This window comes from Cottoperca gobio, chromosome 1, assembly GCF_900634415.1.
Source record: "Cottoperca gobio chromosome 1, fCotGob3.1, whole genome shotgun sequence".
Lineage (NCBI taxonomy): Eukaryota > Metazoa > Chordata > Actinopteri > Perciformes > Bovichtidae > Cottoperca > Cottoperca gobio.
The window spans coordinates 1,263,938-1,284,676 of NC_041355.1; the positions used below are offsets into that span (position 1 = coordinate 1,263,938).

Below are 20,739 nucleotides of genomic sequence, written 5' to 3' on the forward strand. Positions count from 1 at the left end.
TGACAAACTAAAAGGAAAGAAATAAGAGTAAAGATGATAAACAGTGAAGTGACTGGTTATCTTTGAATCGCAGCTGATGTTCATATAACTGAAACCAAATGATGCCAAGAAGGAAGGAGATCAATCTTGAAACTGATGGAGGATTTGGAAAATGATCAGCAGTGACTTAACATTTGTGTTGTATGTGTATTCTGTTCAATGAGCTCAAACCATAAAAAGCCTCATATAGGGAAAGTAACCTCAGTGATGATGTTTCCTGTGTAAAGTTGCTGCACCTCTTTACATTAGAACGAGGTGCCGTTAGTGTGACAGCCAGGTGTGCTGTTGCTGTGGTAACCTGACCTCCACCTCCAGGAAACAGCTGCAGAGAGACGACAAGCAGAACGTGTTGAAAACATCTACAGATAAACTACAGTGGTGGAAAGTAACTAAGTACATTTACTCAAATACGGTAAATACATATTTCTTCAGTTGAACACATAAGCGCATGCATAAAGAGCAATAAAAACACTTCCTGACTGAGGTGGTCATAATTCATGCATGAAAGGGTTAAACGCAATTGAAATGACTTATCCTTTACTTAATTGTTTCCATTTCCTGCTACGTTATACTTCTACTGCACTTCTTCAAAATGATCTCCCCCTTTACAAGCTGCGACATTAAAGCGATGAACACATTAATGCATCAATACTTAGAATCCAATAATATCGCCTAATATATGTATAATTCTGAAATTGTCCATTCTGCATAATGAATACTTTTACTATTGGTACTTATTGGTATTTATTTTCGAAATTTTATTTTTAAATGAAGCCCGAGAAGAACATTATACATATCTACAGTAATATATCTATCTGTATAGTTCAATGTTAAGTGACAATAAATATTGTCTAAATGTTTTTGAATTGGCTACTTCAATATATCTCACACTAATTCATAATGCAAGTTAGACACTATGATGCTCCGGACCTTTGCTCATGGGAAATGTTCTCTAACTGGACCTTTTAGAAATGTATACCCCTGATCTAGGGAAAGCTCGATCAATATTTATTGAACATAAACTCTGTCCCAAATCCAGAAAGTCTATCTACTCTCAGTGTATATTTTTGAAAATATAGAATATTTTGAAAACCCTCTTTAAATTCAGGACTTGTAACAGACTAGTTTTACACTGCAGCATTACTGCTTTTCGTGCACGAGATCATCAATAATTGCTGCACGTGGTCAAAGCTAATCCATGTTCCTGAAATTGTGGCGGAGTGACACGTCTTTATTTCTTTCCTATCTTTGGAGTGAATACAGAGAGCGAGAGAGAGAGAGAGAGAGAGAGAGAGAGAGAGAGAGAGAGAGAGAGAGAGAGAGAGAGAGAGAGAGAGAGAGCGCACGACAGTGAGAGAGAGAGAGACAGAGAGAGAGAGAGAGAGAGAGAGAGAGAGAGAGAGAGAGAGAGAGAGAGAGAGAGCGCACGACAGTGAGAGAGACAGAGACAGAGAGAGAGAGAGAGAGAGAGAGAGAGAGGTTTAGACTTTGCAGGTGTCACCGTCTCTTCCTCCGTTTTACAGAAAATCTTCATCCGTCAATTCATCAGTCTGTGATGGAGGAGGAGAGAGAAGACAGAGGAGGAGGAGGAGGAGGAGGAGGAGGAGAAGGAGGAGGAGGATACCACCGGGCAGCCAAGCGGCTTCGGACGGAAGAGGAGGCCGGCGGAGAGGAGCTGGAGGACGGGGAGGAGGACTCCGCCGGAGAGGAGGCAGCGGGGAGCAGCGGTACCACCGACAACAGGAGCCGGAGGAGCGGAGGGAAGGTGGGGGACAGTTTCTATCAATCCTGCTGTTATAATCCGGTTACAATACAAATTATGTTTGTGTCATAAGGAAACTGCAACATAGGCCAGTGTCCACTAAATTACATTGAAATAAATATGGAAAGAACAGAAAACTAACAGTAAAAAGTCACTCAGTATTTATATATATATATATATAAATATATATATATATACATCTAGAACAAATGACAGAGAGGTCTATGTTTGCAGGGTAAACCCCTGACAGTAAGGAGTCATCAGAAACAGGTCTGTGAACTTCACACAGCATAGTGAATCAGTTCTCTGTCAGATACACAGTATCTGGATTGAGAAGGCTTTCAGAAGTTCATCATGAAGAGCTTCTTTGGGGATGTTTTACGGTCTCTGTATGAGGAAGTCAGGGTTTCCACACTCTCGTGCTCTTTTGTTCTTCCTCTAAGAGGTGTTCAGAGTCACAGTGGGTCCTTTAGGGGTCTGAAGATGTTCTGAGGATGCAGGTGTTCCTTCAGTAGGTTAGGTTTCAAAACATCCACATAAACTGTTAACTGCTGCAGTGTCAAGTTTCTTGTGAAGCTCCGGGGCCTTCGAGGAGTTTGATGGAGTGACACGGCAGGCAGAAAACCTTTTTCATTTTAAAATGACAAGGTTTTACAAGTGTTTGATTCAAAACAATTGGATGGCCAGTTAAAGGTTATTTTTTAGAAGGCTAGAGAAGCTTCGTGTAGGAAGGTTTTTACCAATTCGATACCACAGTAAAAAACAAACAATACTTCAAAATACACTGCTTTATTACAATTTGCATAATGGTTTGTGTTAGGATGTTAAACAGGTCATAATCTCTCTAATATCTATTCTAGATTGGTGTGAAAACAATGGCATTTATTGACTTATCTCACGAAAAACTACATTTTTCACAAGACTGCATTGAACACATCATGATAACATTATAATACACATTTGTACTGAATGGAGCTTGAACGCACCATAGTGCAACTCAATGGAACCTCGCTCCAACGTGATTGAAAAGCGTGATTAAAATGTTAGTTATGTTAGATAATGTTTCAAACAAACATTAAATTAGCTTCAAGACAGTTTTTAGAAGGTGTCTAATAGGCCAGATATTCATTTTTTTCTTCTTGTATTACCTTTCATGTCCGGGTCTAAAGATGTAATCCGTGTCTGCTTATTTATCGTCCGTCTCTTGCTCTGATCCTCTGCTCGGTGGGACAATATGGTCTCTCTGTGAGGTTCTGCCATGACAGGAAATGGCTGCACTCAGCAGGAAGTGAGACCATCTGTCCACCTTGATAAATGGTCATCTAAATGAATCTGTAACCTTGTCAGTGTTCAGGTTAGATCACACTGAACCCTGCAGTCTGGAGACAGAGAAACATAATACAGACAATAAATATATGCAGAGGAAAACTCCAAAATAAGATCACATAAATGTCTGAATCTAATTAGAGCTAGAATTAAAGGAACATACCACTGTTTATTGTGTTACAGAGACAACACATCACTGCTGAAGATACTGGCTCCCTGACTTCTCCTCTCGTGCTATGTGTTCCCATCATTGTAATAACTTTGGTGAACCTCTTTTAAAAGAGGGTTCTTCTGGTCCTGTTGGAGGTTCTAGGAGTCCCACAAACCTTTTACAGGCTTTCAAATGTTTTATATTTGTATTTAGGTTGTGGTCCTTTACCCGTTTTATAAGAGGTTGTATATATTCTGTAGAAGGTTTACGTGGTTCTTTAAGTAGTAGTAGTGTAGTAGTAGTAGTAGTAGTAGTAGTAGTAGTAGTAGTAGTAGTAGTAGTAGTAGTAGTAGTAGTAGTGTAGTAGTAGTAGTAGTAGTATTAGTAGTAGTAATAGTAGCAGTAGTAGTAGTAGTAGCAGTAGCAGTATTGGTAGTGGTAGTGGTAGTGGTGGTGGTGGCGGTGGCGGTGGCAGTGGCAGTGGTAGTGGTAGCGGTAGCGGTAGCAGTAGCAATAGTAGCAGTGGCAGTGGTAGTGGTAGCGGTAGCGGTAGCAGTAGCAATAGTAGCAGTGGCAGTGGCAGTGGCAGTGGCAGTGGCAGTGGCAGCGGTAGCGGTAGAGGTAGCGGTATTGGTAGTGGTAGTGGTAGAGATAGTAGTGGCGGTGGCGGTGGCGGTGGCGGCGGGTGGCAGTAGCAGTGGCAGCAGGTGGCAGTGGCAGTGGCAGTGGCAGTGGTAGCGGTAGTAGTAGTAGTAGTAGTAGTAGTAGTAGTAAAGGTCCTTTAGTAGTGTAGGTACGTTCTATGGTCTCCTGCAGGAGGTTTCTAGAAGAATAGAGTTTCTAGAGGTCATTTCCTGATGGTGTTGAGGTTTAAAGTTCACAGATGAGTTGCTCGCGGTCCTTCAGGAAGTTCCAATGGTTCTGTAAGGTTTTAGAAATCTTTCTTTTTAAAACTCTCACAGAGTTTGGTGACGTCGTTAAGTGGAGTTTTTGTCTTCACCACCATTGTCGTCATTGCAAGGGAGCTGGATTATCTGCAGAGGTCTCCTCCCCTCCAAAACTAATACACACAAAAAGATCTGTTTCTCCGACTGTTCGGCTGCCGCTAACATTTGCTTAGCTTGTTTCTCTGATAACTTAAGATCCAGACTTCTTATGACTAAAATCCTTCATCCGGTTAAAATATGTAGTTCAAAACAACCAAGATCTAAAGTGTACCTCAAAAATATGCTTTCAAAACTAGATAAAAGGGCAATTTATTATTTATTGTTATGGGCAGACACCCACAACACTAACGCATGCTCAAAGGGGATTCAAGTGAAGCAGACCGTTACTTGATTTTGGAAATTGTTGGAAACATTTGGGGGTAATGTAACTACACAACTCAACAATATATATATATATATATATATATATATATATATATATATATATATATATATATATATATATATATACATATAGGTCTAGTTGTTTTTAGACATTTTAATGTAGAGATGTTACATGTTATACCTTTAAGGTTTGAGGGATGCAGGGGAGTCTGAACACATAGAGAGATAGATATACGTGCAATGCAATGTTTGGTACATTTAAATGAAATCAGCAACTGTGAGCTAGTAACATTGAGAACAACACACTCCTGCACTGTGAGTCTGCATGTGTGTGTTTTATCCTGACACACTGAAGGATGTAGAGTTTATTGAAGTCTGATCAAACAGTTCGCTGGCTGCAGCTTCCTCCTTCCTCAGATCAGGATCAGGCAATGCTCTGCAGACAGAGAGCATCATGGGAAACAGATTGCCACAGTTTGTAGTGTAGCAAGAAGGAGCTGGACCCAAATGCAGTCAGCAGAGGAGGCAGCAGGATATTTTCAACAAGTCCAGAAGCAGTCGGTCCAGCAGGGAAGCAAAGACAAAAAAGCAAAACATGAAGGCTGGTCTCAAGAAATAATTAAAACTACAATAACACTGAGACGACGAACTGACGAAGAAAACATGGTAAACACACAGACTACATATACAAGAGACTAATCAACTAGACAGGGCAGACATTTATAAAGACGGGAGATGAAACAAGGCAAGACAAAGAGGAGTGAACCTTCAAAATAAAGCAGGAAACAAACAAACAGAACCCCAAGAGGATGATGAGATAACCTTAAAACCAACACCAAACAGACCGCCAGAGGCTTACGTCAGTGTGAAGCTGTCAGTGAATACACCACTTCCTGCCACCGGACGGCTAGACGGACAGACAGACAGACAGACACAGAGACAGAGAGAGAGAGAGACAGACAGACAGACAGACAGACAGACAGACAGACAGACAGACAGACAGAGAGAGAGACAGACAGACAGACAGAGAGACAGACAGACAGAGAGAGAGAGAGACAGACAGACAGACAGACAGACAGAGAGAGAGACAGACAGACAGACAGACAGAAGAGAGGACAGACAGAGAGACAGACAGACAGACAGAGAGACAGACAGACAGAGAGACGGACAGACAGACAGACAGACAGAGAGAGAGACAGACAGACAGAGAGAGAGACAGACAGACAGACAGACAGACAGACAGACAGACAGTTCACGATGCCGACCAGTTTTACATTTTAATTATTCAAATCTTGCAGCTCCTGTTTTTTTAATTAGTCTTCTCTTTGATGCAGCAAAGTGCTCTCAAACAGGACCGAACGATTAAAAATTAAATGAATCAAACCACCAGTTAAAGTTCAGTTCACGTGTTTCTACGCACCAGTCAGAACATTCAAAACAACCCAGGATGTTATTTTACCTCTTGATGATTTGCATGTTCTGTAAGCAGGCACCGGATCAGCTGCCGTGCTGCTGTGGATTAAATCCAGAGGTGCAGCTTTCTGCAGACTTCAGTCGACATCAAAGCACCTTTGATCTCACGGTTTTTATGTTTATAATAGAGAGAGAAGTTCAAACAGAAATCACCAGCCGAGATGTAAAAGTGACCCGAGAACAGAGTACCTTGAGTAAATGAAGTGATTGATGCACAAAATTAACTTCAAATGAAAATGAAAAACTTACATGATGAGTTGTATTCATTCATTTAGGTGAAACAAACATAACGCTGAAACAGGTTTCCTGATAAATCCATCCTGTAATGTTTGTGATTGATGGGTTGCAGAAGGGGCCTTTATTTGAAGCAGGCTTATATTATTATTTTTCCGAGCGGCCCCCGTTTGTTTCTGCCTTATGCAGTTAATACAAACTCAACACCACCTTTATCTGTTTCAAATTAAAATCCCGTTGTAGGGGACAGAATCCCTTGATTTCCTAACAAGGCTTTTATTGTGAAATATGTGCAGGAACGTGTCCAGAGTTGTGTCTACATGTTAACAATCGATTTGCGAAACTCTACGAAAACTCTCGTGAGACTCGCTCCCTGACGACCTACCCTAACCTTAACCTTCAGTCACTCGTCCAGGGATGTGAAGACACAGCCCCATCAAATGTGTAGAGCCAAAACACTTAGGAAGAAAATCGAAGTTCAGACTGATTTACTGTAAAGGGCACCTTTTTGGCCGCTGCGAGCACCTCTACCGTAACAGCACAGATAAACGTGCAACGTGATTAACACACACACACACACACACGCACACACACAGGCCCGCTATTTTGTAAAAGAAAACATACAGAGAAGTCCCATATTGTTCGTTATGTGTGGATTTAGATGCGCGTCTATTTGAACTTTTACGGCTTAGCGCAGGCGCTAACCAAAGTCTGGCTACAGAACCGCTCATCCAAATAACTTCATGCAACTGCACTCTCTCGGATACTCAGCAACCCACACGCCAAGCGTGAAGTAGATCGGTCCAACGGTTGATGAGATAATCGACACTTAGATACACACACACACACACACACAGACGTATGTCATTATAGTGTGAGGGTTCCTGCTCCCCAAAGGATGAAGCTACTAACAGGACTTTAAATAGTTCTTGTTATTACAGTCTAAGTTGTGTGAGTGTGTTGAAGCTCCTTCAGACATCACAGAGCTCTGTGTTTACAGAAGCTGCACAGGGACAAACTGTCAGATCTCCTCTCTGTTCACACACACACACACACACACACACCCACACACACACACACACACACACACACACTAGGGTTTATAAATGATGCATCATCCTGCCTAGTTTGCCACTTTAAAAGCTTGTTAGCTCAGCGGGAAACCCGGCTAATGCTTACAGTGAAACGTCAGGGAGGAAGAGGAGGATGTGATGAAGATGAAGGCAGCAGGAGGGATGAAGACGGAGGAGGAGGGATGAAGAGGGAGGAGGAGAGTCAGACAGAGCTGTAATGTTACAGTGGCCTGACAGGAAGGAAGCAGCATGTCAGTGAGCGCTCACCCTCAGGCTCACGCGCTCGCAATAAATAAAGACGCACGCATTCACCCAAAAAAAGCTTAGGCTCAGTCGCCATGGCAACCAGCAGTTTGAGCAGCACCTCCTCTGTACTCCTGCAGAAGAGAAACAGAAACTTAATGTTGTCACAAAGATAACTACGGTATGAGATTAAATAAATGGTGTCTGGGAACCAACTGCATCAAAACTGCAACAGAAAACATTTCTGTCTCTTCATTGTTTCAGTGTTGACTCATAAGTACGTCTGTAACACCTTTTCTCCCTCCTCAACGTCGTGCATGTTTCAAACACCTGCCTCCCGCTTGGCGTTGCTATAGTAACCGAGCCCGGCGTAGGTGCAGTGGAGTGCGCGCTCGCCTGCACAGACCACAGTCTGTAAAAAGATGTATGACTCCATACGTTTCCTCTGAAGAGAGCTGCTGAAAGGTGAAGTGTGAGGTTAACATCTCCGTCCGTCGCTGCAGCCAGAACAAAACTGAAGTAGACAAAAATAATTAGGCACGCAAGCTAAAAATGAGACGACCGAGCTGCAGCCACAGTCTGCTGTGAGAGGCGGACATGTCTCACACTGCTGCAGCCAACTGTCCGGATACTCCTCTGCGTCCACTCTCCAGTCCCGGCGCCTGTACCGACCACTTCTTTGGTGTGTTGTTCAGCCGCCTCATGATGTTTGTGTTGCTTTATTTATTGAAAGATTTACAGTGCAATTACAATATGTAAGATGCATAAACATTTCCATCTGTGCATGAAAGGAAATAACTAAAAGAAAGGAAAAATACACAGTACTTGTAGAAGAAGGTGAGAAAGGTTCAACTTTGTGATATATTGTGATACAAAACATATTACTAATAATAATTACTAATAATAGACCTAACCTTTAATGAAAGAAAACATTAAATAATATAAATGCAATTAAAATAAATAAATACACACATATACACATAAATAACCTACATATATATATATATATATATATATATATATATATATATATATATATATATATATATAAATAACCTATAGTGAAATAAAATATTAAATAAATACACACATATACACATAAATAACCTACATATATATATATATATATATATATATATATATATATATATATATATATATATTATATATATTATATATATATATTTATATATATATATATATATATATGTATATATATATATATATATAAATAACCTATAGTGAAATAAAATATTAAATAAATACACATACTATACATTCACAGATAGACATACATATAACACACATAAGGAGAGAACACACCAGATACAAACAGGTGTGTTGTATTTAATGAGCATATTGGCTCGACTCTCAGACGACCCTGAGTGAAGATCTAAACCCAGTTATTGTTAAAGTTGTGCATCTTCAGTGTGTGTATGAACACACACTGTTGTGTTGTTTATGATAATGTGTCACTGAAGTTTTTATAAAGACACCAGACGTCACATGTGCCATCTGATACTTCAACATTAACCCAATTTAAGTTAAGTTTATTGTGAAAATGTCTAAACACTAGATCCAAATATCCACAGAGGTAACGTGTTGGACTGATGCTGTGAGATCTAGATCATCTAGAGGTCAACGCCACAAACAACCTCGTTCAGAGCGTGTTTCCTGCTGGCAACCTGCAGCAGAAAGCAAGTCAGGCTGCAAAACCTACAGCGCTTCCTGAGAGAGACAGTTAATCTGTGAGAAGATCTTCCGACTGTAACCGCCAACGGCCTGAGTTTTGTTTATGAGTCCTCAGTGTGTGTGAGGAAAGTGTCTCCTGCGTGTCTGTGATGCTGTAACTTAGTTTGCATGTTTCTGGCTGCACATAGTGATTGAAAGATTACAGATATCTGTCTTCCTGATCTTATCTCTCTGTTTCATCAGAGTGTGTGTGTGTGTGTGTGCGGGGTCTTGTTTTTCTATCTTTATGAGGTCCCAACGGCAGATGCTTTAAACACAAAGACACTGATTTTGTCCAATTTAAGAACAATTGAGAAGAACTGCAATGAAGTGCTGTTTCACCAGCTGAGTCACAAACATACAGAGCAGCTGTCATCATCATCATCATCATCATCATCATCATCATCACATGATCAGGGATTTACTTGATAGAGCTCCAATCGAGACCAAAAGAATCACAAGATCTTCTGTCACGATATACAGCTCATATCTCGATGACTATATATCTAAGGGTTATTTCATCACGATATGTTTCATTAAAGATGATAATAATCATGTTGAATTGTCCCCCTAACCTAATCCAACAATCTAATGTTGTATTCTTTGTGTTTATTGTCTCTGGGACTTTTTTCCTGTCTCTGCAGGACGGTGTGGACGACAGTCACCGCATCTCCCCGTCTCCGGTCGTCCACGTCCGAGGGCTCTGTGACGCCGTGGTGGAGGCCGATCTGGTGGAGGCGCTCGACAAGTTCGGCAACATCTGGTAACATTTCACCTATAAAATACTGACTACATAAACGTCTATGTGCATTGCTCACGCAGTCCTTTGAATGTTCACACCAAGTCCAAAGATTAGGAGCATGTGTGATGATGTGCAGACTGGAGTGACAGACTCTGCAGCAGTGAAGCTCCTTCTCTCTGGCTGCTGACGTACAGAAAATGGCTGCTGGGTTGAATAATTTACACAGTTTTGCAGCCGAACTGTCGGTTATTGAGGTGCAGTGTGATGTGGTTCTTCTGCCCATCAGCACAACCTGAAACTAGCCTGTTTCTTTTAAAAGGCAGCAGTTTCCTGTGAGCTGTGGGATTTAAAAACACTCAGATTACAGAGTTAGGATCAGTGTTAAGAAATGTGACGCAGGCAGGTCGGATTTATGAACCGGATCCTTTTCTTTTGATTCATTGATTGTTGTCGGGGTGTAAAGAGCATTTCAACAAATATAACAACAAAACAATTACTCACCCTCGCAATCATGGATTCATTTCAAAACCTCAAACTGTATCTGATGATTCTAAAGAGATCTTTAGTACCAAACAAAGTGTCTTTACCCTGAAGCTCCATCTGACACAAAGACAACCCTCTTTTCACCTGAGTCTCTGAGAGAACACCTGTCTGCTCCGTCCGCAGCTACGTGATGATGATGCCGTTTAAGCGTCAGGCTCTGGTGGAGTTCGACAGCGTGGAGAACGCCGAGCGCTGCGTGTCGTGCGGAAACCGGGAGGTGGTCTGCATCGCTGAGCAGCAGGCCTTCTTCAACTTCTCCACCAGCCAGAGAATCACCAGACCCACCAACGCAGACGACCCCAACAGCGGAAACAAAGTTCTGCTGCTGTCCATCCAGAACCCGCTGTACCCCGTCACCACCGTAAGTCCGGCTGAACCTCCATCAGCACCATAACTTCCTCTTCCTCAGCTGAACCTCCATCAGCACCATAACTTCCTCTTCCTCAGCTGAACCTCCATCAGGACCATAACTTCCTCTTCCTCAGCTGAACCTCCATCTATAATGCACCACAAACACATATACACATATAATCCACTATAATGAAGGTAAGTCTTTATAACTGGCTTCTCTCTCTCAGGAGGAAGAGAGAGAGGGATGAGAGCGAGAGTGCGGGCGCGCGAAGTCAGGCTAGCGAGCGGCGCGAGACGAGAGAGGGCCAGGGCGCGCGATAGAGAGCGCGAGCGCGAGCGAGGAGAGGCGCGAGAGAGCGAGAGAGGAGCGAAAGCGAGCGCGGAGAGAGCGCGAGAGAGCGAGGCGCCGAGCGGAGAGCGCGCGGAGCGCTAGATGGAGAGCAGAGCGCGCGCCCTCGCGCGGCTCGATCCCGCAGGCGCGCGCGCGAGCCAGCGAGCGCGCGCGAGCGAAGCGGCGCGCGCGAGGATGCGCGAGGCCCGCGCCGCGCGAGCGAGCGAGCGCGCGCGAGGAGCGCAAAGAGAGAGCGCGACAGCGAGCCCGCAAGCGCGACGCGCCGAGCGCGCGCGCGCGCGAGAGCAGCGCGCGCGCGAGGACGCGCGCGCGCGCGCAGAGAGGAGCCACGAGCGCGCGGAGAGAGCCTGAGAAGAGCGGAAAGAGCAGAGAGAAGAGAGGGAGCGAGAGAAGCGAAAGGAGAGAGAGAGAGAGAGAGAAGAGAAGGAGAGAGCGAGAGAGGCGAGCGAGAGAGAGAGAGCAGAAGAGAGAGAAAAGCGAGAGAGCGAAGAGAGGAGATGCGAGAGCTACGAAGAGGACTCATAGTAGACGCGATAGAGAAATAGATGAGATATCATTCGAGATAGAGCAACGATCTATAGATCTCTCTCTACACTCTAATCTCTATTCTACTCCTATCTCTCTGCTGTCTCTAATCGTCTCTCTCTCTTCTCTCTCTCTCTATACACTTCCTCCTCTATCTCTCTCTCCTCTCTTCTCGTCTCTCTCTCTTCTCCTCTCTCTCTCTATCTCTCTCTCTCTCTCTCTCTCTCTCTCTCTCTCTCTCTCTGTCTCTCTCTCTTTCAGGATGTTCTGTACACCGTCTGTAACCCCATCGTTAACGTCCTGCGCATCGTCATCTTCAAACGCAACGGCATCCAGGCCATGGTGGAATATCCTGACTGACTGTGTGTGTGTGCTGTGTGTGCTGTGTGTGTGTGTGTGGTGTGTGTGTGTGTGTGTGTGTGTGTGTGTGTGTGTGTGTGTGTGCTGTGGGTGTGTGTAAAAATACTCTGTCACAAGTGTAAGTGGCCTGCATAAAGTAGGAGATAATATTTAAGTAAAGTACTTCAGCACAGTATTTGAGTAAATGCACGTGGTTACATTCCTTCCTTTGAAGCTGCAGTTTAGATCTTAGTTCCCTCTTTAACTTTAGTTGCTGTAGATAGAAGAAGCAGAGGAGGATCCAAGAGGATTGAATTTAAGAAAGATCTTTTAAAATCAAATTTGGATCACTAAAGCTGACAGTAGACCTCCTTGAGGACTGTGATGGTCGTGTTCCTCTGCTCTGATTGGCTGGTTCATCCTGATGAGTCATCCTTAACAAGTTTACATTTGAGTCAGTGGAGGACGCTCAGAAGGCCAAACTGGCTCTGAACGGAGCCGACATCTACGCCGGCTGTTGCACGCTCAAGATCGAATACGCTCGGGTAAACACACACACACACACACATACACACACACACACACACACACGCACACACACACACACACACACACACGCACACACAGGGCTCTTGACAAACACACACTCAGATGCATGCACACATACACACCCTCACTCTCAGGCCCACGCACACACACCCACCCAGAGGTGCTGTGCTCTGTCGCCCCCTGCAGCCCAACAGACTGAACGTCGTCCGCAATGACAACAGCAGCTGGGATTACACCAAACCCTTCCTCCTGCAGCGAGGTAGGACACCACACACACACACACACACACACACACACACTCAGGTGTTCTCATGTTGTGGCTGGGCTATACTGCGATTAATATCTTGCCACAAAACTCCATTAAAAGGTGTAAAGAAAAAGCAGTGAGAGTGATCATGGGCATAGAAAAGACTTCAGTCTGCATTAAGACATGGTGTCATTTTAAATATTATTGTATTTAATGAACAGCAGTAGCATATGTACATGCTGATGAGATTGACTACAGACATTATCCCTGCACAATCTAATCTGTAGCGTTTCATTAACTCGCTGTCATTCAGCCCTTGGACAATATTTATCTGACCTCTTTGTCTTTCCGCCATTTTCTCCTGTGTTTAAGAAACTCTTAAGCCTCCTCCATACTCTTAACAGTTTTTCACCTTAGGAGCTCTCTTGGATGCTTTGTGAATGACCTTTATCTTTAGCAGGATCTAAACCACAAGGGGAACTTAGAAAACGTCATAATTCTCAGAATTGTCTTAGAATTTTGTCACTTCGAAATGTGTTGCATGTGAACATCATATCCTGTTTTCTGAAGCCTGGTGAGAAATAAAGACACGCTTTCACACAGACGATCAGAAACCTGACGGAGCTCAGTGAACTCAGCCCGGAGACTTAAAGGTTAAACTATGACTAACCTGGAGGTGGTGGCTGAAGCTGCTGTGGAGGCTGAAAATAGATTTTCATTAGAGAGGGAATGCTCACTTACACCAGCCGTGTCAGACCCTGCTAACACCAAGACGTGTGTGTGTGTGTGTGTGTGTGTGTGTGTGTGTGTGTGAGAGAGAGAGACAGTGTTTTTACCAACAACCTTCTTGTCAGCTCCTATTTAGTTAAACATGTCTGTGTTTGTGTGTGTTGCAGAGCGGGGAAAGGGGAGGCAGCGTCAGGCCATCCTAGGAGAGCATCCATCCAACGGCTACGGTACCGTCTCTCTGTCTGTCTCTCTGTGACCTCTCTCCTCTCCCGTCTCTCTTCCAGGTGTCTCATCCCTAACAGTCCTCCGGTGTGTCTAATCCCAAAGTATTGTGTGTTTCTGCAGGCCCACACTGTCCCCTGCTGCCTCTGCCTGCCAACAGCAGGTACAGGAGGAGCAGCGAGGAGGTGCAGGACATGATCTCCTACCCGCCGCTCCACCATAAGACGTCCTCCTCCTCCTACTACCTGGGCCACGCCGCCTCCAGCTCAGTCGCCATGGTGAGCGGCCTCCATCCCGCTAAAATGAACTGCAGCCGCATCTTCAACCTCTTCTGTCTCTACGGCAACGTGGAGAAGGTGTGTACAGTCCAGACCCTCGGAGAGATGGGGTCATATGTTGCAGTCAACAAGAGAAGTCTGCCACCCGTCAATGATCTAGAAGAAATAGTCCCTCTAAAAACCGGACTTGATTGGTTGTGTTTGCAGGTGAAGTTCATGAAGAGCGTTCCCGGCACGGCGTTGGTGGAGATGGGCGATGAGTACGCCGTGGACCGAGCCGTGACTCACCTCAACAGCATCAAGGTGTTTGGCAAGAAACTCAACGTGTGGTGAGTCCTGGTCTCGATGAAAACATGACAAGACATCGACTGTGATGGTAAAAGAGATCTGACGGATTCTAAGAACCTTTTTGCACACGATCAGCGTGAAATATCACTGAAACAGATACATATCAATATCAACGGTGCAAAATTCAAGTATTTGAATTTGTCAAGATTGTTGATGAATACCAAAAAACTAAAATTGGCTGCAAATTTATTAACGAGGTAGAAAATATTTACAAAAAAACCATTCATGTTTATCTATACTGTGTATGAGCAGTTTGTGCATCGCCTTGTGTTTTGTGTGAATGTTAACTTTGAATAACAATAATTAAAACTATGATGTTACGAGTCTAATCGGCAGTCAGGAAGAACGAGAACGAGGGAGGGGAATAGGAAACTGCATTGTTTTCATTTCATTTCACGGCTCCCTGCTGATTCCACTTCCTCTTGCACAACTTGAGTTATCATATCAATTAATTGGCAACACAGCGCTGCAGGGAAAATGACCCACGGGAGACGGGGGTAATTTGTTCCCTGCTATTGTGTCAGCGGTTCACTTAATATTAGCAGTATTTTGATGTCACGTTCTACAACTATTCATCTGGCGAAATAACCTTTTGTTTTCTGTGTATTCTTCTGCGTGACATGTAATAAAGAATGAAAGTTAGATTTGGAATACAACTTCTGTTATTGGGGGAATAAATTAAATAAAAAACAAGTTCATCAGGGAATATTATACTTTGGTTGAACTGCTCACAATAGGGAATAGTCAAACATCAGAAAAAAATAAAAGCAAAACAGACCTAGTGAATAAATGATGATGCACATGAAGCATGTGACTCAAAGGGAAGAACTGAAAACATCCGATCTGTGTGGAGCGATGAGTTGACTGTAACTGTAACATGAAACATGAAACAAACAGAAACCTCATATTTCCATCATTTCTGCTTTGACTGGAGCTCTTTTAATGACCTCGTCTCGTTGTGTCCTCTTCTTCTTCTGCAGTGGTATAATGGCACCGACTGGAGAATTAGCTCCACCAGCTGTTTGAATATTATACTCACATTCACAGAAGTGGATGGAAAAAAAAACATTCATTCATGTTTTCTTGAGACTATTTTCTGGAAGTTCAGTTAAAATTTTAACTGCATTTGGAAACTGTATTAGCTACTGCTTTGCGCTAAATGCTCAAAAACTGAAAAACATTGAAAGAAGAGGCCACTCTCTTATTGGCTCTCCGTTAAAGTTTTGACTCTTCTTATAGTAACATTGATCAAGTCTGAACTAAACATTTATTTCATGACAAACTGCAGGTTCACAGTTTGTCTCATGCAACACACACACACACACACACACACACACACACACACACACACACAAGCATGGCCCTGACCTGACCGCCTTCTTCCTCCCCTCCTTCTGTGTTTACATGGCTTTGTCTATCGTCCATCCATCCGTCTATCCTCCCCCTCCCTCCCTCCCTCCTTCCCCTCTCAGTGTGTCCAAGCAGCATGCGGTGATTCCCAGTCAGGTGTTTGAGCTGGCCGACGGCAGCAGCAGCTACCAGGACTTCAGTCTGACCAGAAACAACCGCTTCAGCAGCTCACAGAGCAGCAGGAACATCATCCAGCCACCCGCCACTGTCCTGCACTTCTACAACGCCCCGCCCACCCTGACCCAACATCAGCTGCACAAGGTGAATTCACACCTGCAATACACCTTGAATAGGTGCAAACTGAGAGGACAATGGGGCCCAGTATAGAGCTCTGTGGGACACCCTACATTTAGTTTGAAGTTCAGTTTTTTTCAGCCAATTGACATATTTCAACCATTTAATAAATTTTTAGAGAGCAGCTTCAACTCCTTAGTTCTTCTCAGGGGAATATGCAGCATTTAAAGATATCATCAAACTTAACAGACCATATAAGATGGAATATTTAATTATGTTCTCGTCTCTGGTGGTACTCTTGGTGGTATAAAGAAGACCTCTCAACCTTTAGCATTGACAACTTGGTAAGCAGGACTTATTCTTTGCCGTTATAAAAGGTCAAATTAGTGACTCTATGGGTCGTGCTATCTATGCACTCACCACCTGAAGTGAAAAAAAGACAGTGTATAAATTGGGGCAAGCTGTGAGACAACCTTTACATGAATCATTTCAAACGCTTGTCTCTCAGTCTGGAGGAAAGTAAACACAGAAAGTCTCCAGGTCAACGTGCCACCTGAGCTAATCACCTACATATTCATCCAAACATGCAGCTTTGTTTACATGTGTATGGCTGACTTTCTTGTTATTTCTTTCTTGCAGTTTGGAAACTTGAAGGCACAAAGCATTTTATCTTGTTTGTTACGACTCCGTCATCGATGTGCAAGTTGGCCCAGATGTAGATCTCTATGTAGTCCGATCCAGGTGGACACTTTCTGTCTTTACTTTTGATTAGACCCAGAGACAAGCGTATGAAATAATTCATATAAAAATCAAGTTGTTTTTTTGTCCATGTCTTCGTTTCACCAATATTCCACACCAGAGGTGGACATGGCAACACTAGCACGACCCGTAGAGTCACAATAAACCGGAATTATCCTATAACAATAGAGAACAGAAAGCAGGAGCTATTTTCTTCATTAAAAACAGTCCTCTCTCCTCTTCTTCTCATCTGCAGCTCTGTACTGAACACAACGTTCCCGCCTTCACCAAGTTCAAGATCTTCGATGCCAAACGTGAGCTCAACCAATCACACAACAGACAAGGAGCTGTAGAATAAATATGACCAATGCAAATATAATTATAACCGTAAAATAAATATGTAGCTTTCAACTGAGACATATTTTCATCTCTTCTTCATCATTTACCTCCTCCTCCTCTTCTTTATCCTATCAGCCAGCTCTAAGACTCTGTCTGGTCTGATGGAATTTGAAAATAAAACTGAAGCTGTGGAGGCTCTGACCGTCCTCAACCACCACCAGATCAGAATACCAAGTAAGTCGTCAACTGACACCCTGATGATACAGGAGGAACTCATTAGAGGCCAGAAGTTCAAAACCAAGTTTACCAAGTACTTCTTCTTCCTGCCTCACCTTGACAAACAGTAAACAGTTTATCCATCTGCTCAGCTCTTCTTTTGCAACCTCACTGACAACATGAAAGCTCTGCGGTCACCGCTGTTCTTCAAGAAATAGTTCCAACGTGTAACTTCTTACAGATTAAACAAACAAGATGCAACGTGTTGAACAATGAGCTATAGAGGTGCTGATTTTGAACTTTGGACAGAGCAAAGCCAGCTGTTTTTCAATGCTTCCAGTCTTTATGCTAAAGACACACAGACTGTGGCTGTGCTGATGCATTCAAAGAATCTCCATTATCTTCTTTGATTTAAGAGTCAGCTCTGCAATGTTGATAATCAGTGAAAATAATAGTATGTTAGCATGTTAGGATCCCAATCTTTGCATGCTACCATGTGTTAGCATACTATACGGTATTCTTAGCATATAAGCATGCACAGTTGGCTGTTGTTCAAAGGATAATGTGAAATTAGTTTAGCTCAGACTTTATACATCAAGGCCAAATGCCCTGTCTCTCAATGTTGAGAGTGAAGTGAAGAATATGTTGTGTATCTGCCCTGTGATTAGAATCGCTCATGATCGGGATGGTAGTTTATCCTTCTGACGAACAGACAAATAAACAAACCAAAAACGTAACCTCCTTGTAGGTAATAAAGCTCAGTTCAGCAGCCGACACTCAAACCTCAGAAGTCTCTGAGTGTCCATGAATGCACCAACAGGGAGAGTTCATATGTGATCAAACAATAACAACACGTAAGGAACTTCTGCTGCTGGCTGGTGGTGACGTCATCCAGCACCAACAGCAGGTCACTACCTGCAGTCACCACTAGGTGTCAGGCTCCTCGCAGATCTGGTGAAGACAACAACAACAGAGACAACATCTCCGCTGTGATCATCGTCCAGCACCTGACTCATTGTGTTGATCAAATCTGACTGAAACCATCACACAGAATGTTAAAGGCACAATAAATAGGATTTTCCTAAATAACAATGTATATATTTGTGCAAAAACAATCCCTCTCAATCATCACTTACGACCCACTAGACGTGTGCGGCAGAGTGTGTGTCTGCCCTGCAGCCCTCTGACTGGATTTTCTCTTTTCTTTACATTTTGCTGGTTTCTGGAGGTTTTCTGAGCATCAATCAATATAAAGACGTAGCAACCAAGTGGTGGATCGTAAGCACACATCCAAGAGGAAGCTAAGAAAATGGCGAACACAGCGCCGAAAAAACACAATATACACGGAGAAAGCCCGTTCCAAAACGAGATTGAATCTGGGGTTGTGCTTGCACCTGCTGGCAAGCACCGTAACCCTCGGAGGAGGGGCCAACTTTAAATCTTGTGGTTACAATCCACCATCGATATATCCTACTCATTGTGCCTTTAACAGTGTTTATTTATATGTATTTACCTGTTCTCCCTCTCTGACCTGCAGACAGCTCCAACCCCTTCACCCTGAAACTCTGCTTCTCCACCTCCTCCCATCTGTGAACCAGAAACAAGATGGCCGCCACAGTCGCCAAAATTCCTTCAGGACGAACCAGAGAGGAAGTTTTGTTCTTTACAAAAAGACAAAAAGTGATGGACAGAAGATTGGAGCTTCTCCTGTGAAGTATTTGAATGGAAGAGTTTTGTTTGTTTCTTGTTTATTTTGAGCAGGAAGTGATGGAGTCGTGATGAAGAAGAAAGCACCTTAATGACTAAATAACTAAATGAGCAACGGCCTCTTGTAGAAACATGAATACTATCAGCCTTCTGAGAGGAAATCTTCTGCTCTGGTTTCATTATGCTTCGATTAAATCAATAAATTACTGTATCCTCCACAAAAAGCCCTTTCATATCCTGAAGATAGCTCAAACGGTATCAGCTGACACTATATAAAGAAGTGGAACAGCTTTTTGGAAAGCGATGTATTTGTTGTAGCAGGATGTTGAACAAAACTCAGGGAGGAATCTCTAAACAAGTGTAAATCAATCAGATAAAAGAGAGACGTGACAATCATAAAATACTTTTATCATGTTTTACATGTCATTTTGGTTTGACATTGTTTGGGTTTTATTTTGTGTTTATTTAATTAAATTGAAGGTTATTTTATTAGGTTTTGCAGTTGAATGTGTGTGTGAATCAATCAGATATCAGAGAGATATGTGACAATATCTTTTAATATGTTATTTTGGTTTGGCATAGTTTGGGTTTTGTGTACTTTTTTTATTGAATTTAAAGTTATTTTATTTTATTAACTTTGTTTTCCAGTTAATGGTAAATCAGTTTATGTTATGACAAAAAGAGCTCAACGATTATTTGCTTTATTTGTTAGATTGATTGATTTTAACTTTAATTTGTATGTATTTTTAAATAGTAAAGGCGAAAGGATCAGAGTGTTTCAAACTTTCTGTTTTTCCTTTTTAAGAAGAGAAGGTTGATTGTTTACTGAGGAACTGATGAATATTATCATTGCTTTTAGTTTCCTCTATTGTTATCAGTGGAGACGTGAATTCACATTAAAGCACAACATTATTAATTGAATCCATGTTTACAGAAAAAATACATTTTGAGGATAAACTCCTGTTTTCATTTGTGACTATTTAAGAAAAGAATACTTTGTGTTTGTGTACTTATTCAATAAATATGATTCTCATGTGGATGCAGAAATGGAAAAGCTGAAGTGTTATTGCAGTTACAGTCAGCAGCATCTGCAACTCAAAAACTACATGATGAACATGGAGCTAAACCATCTGTTGGGATGCAAAAACAAGCTGCAAACTCACCTTTTGACATATAAATTAAAGTAGATGTGGTGAACTTACTTCCACACAAACACGGCTCCAATGTGGCGGTCGTGTTGCTGGATGTAGATGAAAGTTAGCCACAACTACATTTATACGGTTGTATTTTCAGCTCTGCTCTTACCTAGTTTCCCAAAAGAGAAATGCATACTGCAAACACGGTGCAGGGCTTTGCTGTGAAAGCAATCAGCGTAAATGTGGTGTGATGGTGAAGGTTTTAGCTTCACGTGACTAAACAGCTAGCATTACACAGAAACGCAAATAACGTATAACTGCTAAAAACATCAACAGACTTAGTGTAGCCATTTAGAATAACTTCCATGTAT

The 20,739-nt window shown here is 42.6% G+C and overlaps 1 protein-coding gene across 1 annotated transcript; it reads left to right on the plus strand.

Moving 5' to 3' along the window:
• Positions 1-249: 249 nt before the first annotated feature.
• hnrnpll (heterogeneous nuclear ribonucleoprotein L like) lies at positions 250-20,286 on the plus strand. The gene is made up of 14 exons (XM_029429608.1): positions 250-260; positions 1,483-1,804; positions 10,008-10,126; positions 10,772-11,009; positions 12,138-12,223; positions 12,664-12,760; positions 12,951-13,023; positions 13,908-13,967; positions 14,086-14,318; positions 14,448-14,569; positions 16,061-16,259; positions 17,227-17,284; positions 17,445-17,543; positions 19,063-20,286. The coding sequence occupies exons 1-14, from the start codon at positions 250-252 to the stop codon at positions 19,116-19,118; spliced, it is 1,773 nt and encodes a 590-aa protein (XP_029285468.1). The 3' UTR covers positions 19,119-20,286.
• The last annotated feature ends 453 nt before the right edge of the window (positions 20,287-20,739 follow it).

Excerpts from the sequence above, each read along its gene's own strand:
- hnrnpll (XM_029429608.1), top strand. Across the intron at positions 12,761-12,950 it reads TCAAGATCGAATACGCTCGG|CCCAACAGACTGAACGTCGT; the intron begins GTAAACACACAC and ends CGCCCCCTGCAG. Across the intron at positions 13,024-13,907 it reads ACCCTTCCTCCTGCAGCGAG|AGCGGGGAAAGGGGAGGCAG; the intron begins GTAGGACACCAC and ends TGTGTGTTGCAG.